This window comes from Lolium rigidum, chromosome 4 (genome assembly GCF_022539505.1).
Source record: "Lolium rigidum isolate FL_2022 chromosome 4, APGP_CSIRO_Lrig_0.1, whole genome shotgun sequence".
In the NCBI taxonomy this organism is placed as follows: Eukaryota; Viridiplantae; Streptophyta; class Magnoliopsida; order Poales; family Poaceae; genus Lolium; species Lolium rigidum.
This window is the reverse complement of record NC_061511.1, coordinates 246,205,230-246,211,007: the sequence shown is the minus strand read 5'-3', so window position 1 is coordinate 246,211,007 and position 5,778 is coordinate 246,205,230. Positions and strand designations below refer to the sequence as shown.

General features: G+C 56.0%; 1 protein-coding gene across 1 annotated transcript; it reads left to right on the top strand.

The window, feature by feature from the left end:
* Nucleotides 1-3,688: 3,688 nt before the first annotated feature.
* Nucleotides 3,689-4,639, top strand: LOC124648541 (EID1-like F-box protein 3). The gene has a single exon (XM_047188286.1). The coding sequence runs from the start codon at nt 3,689-3,691 to the stop codon at nt 4,574-4,576; it is 888 nt and encodes a 295-aa protein (XP_047044242.1). The 3' UTR covers nt 4,577-4,639.
* Nucleotides 4,640-5,778: the final 1,139 nt, after the last annotated feature.

Here is a 5,778-nt window from a genome sequence, read left to right as displayed (position 1 = left end):
CAATTAAGCGTAGCATAAGATCTCGTCATTAAGTTATTTGCTATAAGCTTTCGATACACAGTTACCTAGTCCTTATGACCATGAGATCATGTAAATCACTTATACCGGAAAGGTACTTTGATTACATCAAACGCCACTGCGTAAATGGGTGGTTATAAAGGTGGGATTAAGTATCCGGAAAGTATGAGTTGAGGCATATGGATCAACAAAGGGATTTGTCCATCCCGATGACGGATAGATATACTCGGGCCCTCTCGTGGAATGTCGTCTAATGTCTTGCAAGCATATGAATAAGTTCATAAGAGACCACATACCACGGTACGAGTAAAGAGTACTTGTCAGGAGACGAGGTTCAACAAGGTATAGAGTGATACCGAAGATCAAACCTCGGACAAGTAAAATATCGCGTGACAAAGGGAATTAGTATAGTATGTGAATGGTTCATTCGATCACTAAAGTCATCGTTGAATATGTGGGAGCCATTATGGATCTCCAGATCCCGCTATTGGTTATTGGTCTGAGTGAGTACTCAACCATGTCCACATAGTTCACGAACCGTAGGGTGACACACTTAAAGTTGGATGTTGAAATGGTAGAACTTGAATATGGAATGGAGTTCGAATATTTGTTCTGAGTCCCGGATGAGATCCCGGACATCACGAGGAGTTCCGGAATGGTCCGGAGAATAATATTCATATATAGGAAGTCATATTCCATGTTTGGAAATGATCCGGTGCATTTATGGCAGGTTCTAGAAGGTTCTAGAAAAGTCCGGAAGAAATCACCATGGAAAGTAGAGTCCCGGAGGGACTCCACCTTGCATGACCAGCCAACCCTAAAGGGGAGGAGTCCAAGGTGGACTCCCTAGGGTGGCCGGCCAACCCACCTCAAGGAAAGGTGGGAGTCCCACCTTGGGTAGGACTCCTCCTTGAGTAGGTTTCCCACATATGGGAGGTTTTAGTATTGGGGTCTTATTCGAAGACTTGGACTAGAACTCTTGGTGCTTCCACCTATATAATGAGGGGCATAGGAGAGGGGGCTGACCACTTCAAGCCTCAGCCTTGGCCGCACCCCTTAGAGGGCCGGCGCCCAACCCCCCTCTCTCCCCAAACCCTAGCGGTCTCTCTCCTCCACCACATCCCGCACGCTTAAGCGAAGCTCCGCCGGATTTCTCCACCACCACCGACACCACGCCGTCGTGCCGTCGACTTCAAGAGGAGCTACTACTTCCGCTGCCCGCCGGAACGGGGAGGTGGACGTCGTCTTCATCAACAACCGAACGTGTGACCGAGTACGGAGGTGCCGCCCGTTCGTGGCGCCGGAAGCGATCGTGATCAAGATCTTCTACGCGCTTTTGCAAGCGGCAAGTGAACGTCTACCACAGCAACAAGAGCCTCATCTTGTAGGCTTTGGAATCTCTTCAAGGGTGAGACTCGATACCCCCTCGTTGCTACCATCTTCTAGATTGCATCTTGGCTTGGATTGCGTGTTCGCGGTAGGAATTTTTTTGTTTTCTATGCAACGGATCCTATCAGGTTCGAGTTCAAAGCTAACGAAAAAGACCTATTTAGGCTCTGTCCCATTAGATAGCCGCAAAAGGCAACCATCCCGTTTCGATCGTGGACTAGTCTAGAACAATTGGTTCGTTTGGGTCGCACCGGTTGGGTTGTGCCCTTATCCGACCGGTAACGTTCTAATGCCCTCGGTCCGTTTGCGTCGACCAAGTAAAGATGACCTAATAATAGTATTTTTCCACTTTCGCAAAAAGAAGCATTTTCCACAAAAAAAATGTATTTAGGGCATCTCCAGCGGCGCGATGCAAATGGACGCTCAGCGACCATTTTCGTCCGCCGTGACCGGAAATGCGTCTGGCACCACTTCCAGCGGGGCGACGCAAAGTGACCGGGCCGTCCGCGGAGACGCAAACCTGCCCCAAATATGCGCCTCGGATGCGTCTCTGCGGACGTCCGGAAACGTCCGCTCGCGTTTCGCGGACGTTTCGTCGGGCCGCCTGGCAGCGACCCTGCATCGATGCGTCTTCTCAAACACGCCAGCGACTGCGCCGCTGCGTCGCTTCGGCACTCTGCGCCATGTTAATGGCGACGATGCCTCGGCTGCCGAGCGGCCGCCCACCTCCGCCAACCACGTTAATGGCGACGCCACGCGTCCCGCGGCCACCGCATGCCGCCGGCCTATATAAAGGGGGCGCGCGTTCTTCTTCCTCATCCACTTCTCCAAAGAAACCCTATCCGCCACAAAGCTCGACCGTAGCGCCGCCTAGGTGTTCCTGCGACGCAGCCAACCCCGCGAGGAAGTCCATGGCCGGTCCTGGTGGCCGGCGAGGCGGTGGAGGCCGCGGCCTCGGCGCCCCGTGGCCGGGCAGGGCCGCCGTGGTGGAGCAGCTACGGCCCCACGCCGCCGTCGCCCGCGCCCTTCTCGTCCTCGCGCAGGAGGAGCGCCGCTCGAGTTCCTCCTCCGCATCGACGACGACCCACTTGCCATCAAGCGGCTACCGGACAAGTTCTCCGAGTTTGTCGACGGCGTCGAGCCGCACGCTTGCAGCGCTACGGGAGGCCGACCGCAACTTCGCCGCCGGACCGTGGAGGTCCCGTTCGACGGGCAGGGCAAGATGTACCCGCACACGGGGCGGGACAAGTTCGCCCGTGACCTCGCGCTCGAGCCCGGCCGCGCCTCACCTTCCTCTACGAGGGGGACAATGAGATGATCGTCAAGGTGTTCGACGATACAGCCTGCCGCAGGCACTACCACACCGACGAATCCGGCTCGGACACCGATAGTTAGAAATTAGAGTGTTCTTTCTTTGCAGCGAATCGCTGCTACGGAGACGAAGCCAGTAGTCGAGGTTTCTGGATGTTCGCCTCATCGGTAGAACCAACCAGGGCACCATCTGCTCCCGTTGGCTTTTCCAGTTTGGGTGATTGGGTGTGCCCTCGAATGTACTTTCTTGGCAACGAACATACGGAAATCAACACAACTAGCTTATTTAAAAAAAATTATATTTGTGTCGACCATGGTTCAAATTATGTGTTAGTTTGTGTAAACCATGTTCCAAACTATGTGTTAGCTTGTGTAAAATCATATTTCAAATGTAATATTTGAAACTATGTTTAATTAATGGAGAAGAGGGAAAAAAAGAAAAAAAAATAATGCGTCGCCCCGTTGGAGCAGACCCAGACGCAAACGGTCGCGCGGATAAAAATAATCATTTTAGCGTCCGCAACGCGACGCAAACGGACGGTAGCAGATATTAAAATGAGTCGCGCCGGCTGAAGATGCCTTAACAATATCTGTAATGGTCATGGCGCAAGACTGCTCCAGTCCAAGAACGGCATTGTTGATGGAGGCACGAGAGGAAAGTGGCGTGTGGTGGTGATCGAGATATTTTGCGGGTGCGACAAAGATGGCTTTTCATCGCGCCGTAGCGGTTATCGAGGGCGGCTGAGCCGTACAACTGTCGCTCGCGCCGCGGCGACACGAGGGCCGGGATCCCCTTCTGCTCCGGGGAGCCCGGAGCCAGCGTCTGTATATATCTGGCTACCGGCCGGCGCCGCCCCTCGCACCTGTTCAGGAAACGCGCGAATCCACTGTCGAGCTTGTCACAGCACCAGGTCGGGCGAATTGAGTTGGGGACTGACGGTCGGCCGGCGAGGCGGTGGGAAGGGGAGCCATGAGCGAGGGCACGCTGGAGATGAAGCGGCTGCGCGTCGGCAGCGGCTGCAGCATTGGCGCGGTCGCCGACGACTGGAACGGCCGAGGGCGGTGCATCGGCGCCCGGATCCGGGGAGTCAACGTGGGCATCCTGGACGAGCAGGTGCTGGTGCTGGTCTTCCGCGCGCTCAACTGGGACCCGCAGGCGCTCTGCTCCGTCGCGCGGGTCAGCCGGCGCCTCCGCGCCGTGGCGGAGCGGGTGCTGTGGCGCGAGCTCTGCGTCTCGCGCGCGCCGCGGATGGTGTCCGCGCTCACGGCGGGGTCGTCCTCCGCGCCCGGGTCGGGCCGCGTCGGCGGCGGCTGGCCGGCGCTGGCGAAGCTGCTCCTCTTCTGCTGCGGCGCCGCGGGCGCCGCCGTGCCGGGCCACTTCGCCCCGGTCTCCCGCTTCTCCAAGACCTCCGGCCGGAGCTTCCTGTCGCGGCGCTGCGGCGGGGACCTGCTGTACGTGTCGGACCCGTGCGAGCACGCCGTGCCCGGAACCGCCGGCGACGAGGACGTGGGCGCGTACCGCGGCGTGTTCCGCGGCTTCATGCGCTCCCGCACGCGGGCCTGCCTGGTGGGCGGCCGCGCCCCGCTGGAGCCCCGCGTGCGCTGCCCCTACTGCGGCGCGCGCGTGTGGAGCGTGACGGCGGCGGGGCTGGCGCCGCGCAGCGCGTGCCGCCGCCTCGGCGCGCACGAGGGCCGGCTCGAGTACTTCGTCTGCGTCAGCGGCCACCTCCACGGCAGCTGCTGGCTCGCGCGCCTCTCCGACAGCGACGGCGAGCGCGACGGCTCCGGCTCCCTCTCCGACGACGGCGACGCGTTCGGCGCCAGCGAGGAGGAAGACGACAGGCGCATGGCGCTGTAAAGATCAGAGCTTTGCTTGTTTTGCTAGCCACATGATCAAAGTAGCATGTTCCTTTTTTCCTTCCCTTGCCTGTTTTGTTTGCTCGTGGCTCCTGTCTCTTGCGGCGTGTTTCGCAATCGACGCCTGCACCATTGCACATTTGCACGGCTGTTTTCACAGGTTTCAGATGCGAACGCGTGGCCAGCCTACAGCGTAGTTCACCACTTTAAGCGAATAAGCTGGGTGCGATCCGATGACTGATTTCCGATCTGACATCGGCGTGGCGCATCGATTTGTTCGAGCCAGCGTGCACGTCGACGTCGTCTTGGTTACAACCAGAACGGGAACGGCATCGGCATGGGCACGCCACGCTCACGGCTCATCAACCGTGCAATGCCGTCAGCACTACTGTTGTCAGGCTCGAATCGCTACTCTGCAAGAGGAGGGGAACATGTTTTTTTTTGTTTAACAAATGGATTTTTGTGGCGGGAAACATGTGTTGATGGATGTGTTGCTCAGTACAGCACCTTGATGTGTTTAAAGGAGAATTTTCCTTTTACTCTTCCTTTTCCCTCTGTATCTAATTACAAGACGTTACACACCACACTATTTTAGTAATCTAAAATGTCTTACTCCGTATATTTTTATACGGAAGGAGTAGATATTTGGGGTCCCATGTAGGGAAACTATATTTGGAGGCCGAACTTTTTTTCGATAAAGGGAATATATTAATATCGAGAGATACCAATTACACCCAGCCTCTGCAACAACGCACCACCCTAATGGCACTACGGATGCACACAGCCAAAAAAACGAAAAGAAAACTAAGAAACAAAAGTCCTGCTACAGATATCACGGACCTAACAACAGCAATACATCCACCACCATGACAACACCTGAATTGCAGACTCTCCAAAAACGACGTCTCCAAGAAGGGAACAGTGCTCCAACACGGTCGTTGCTCGATCAAAGATCTTAGGTTTACACCCTGAAGATAGTCCCCACTCTCAAAACAATGCCTCCACCAAGGTCACTGCCAGGCATAACCAGTTAAGGCCAGACCTTGGATTTTCACCCTGAAAGGTAGGACTCTGCGCTTCACATGTGTTGTCGCCCTCACTTTCATACCGCTGCCGTGAAGCCCTGACACCAAGCAAGCCCCTCAACAACAGCAGAGACTTGAACCTCCCTTAGCTAGTCCTCCCTCCGGCCTTCATGAAATT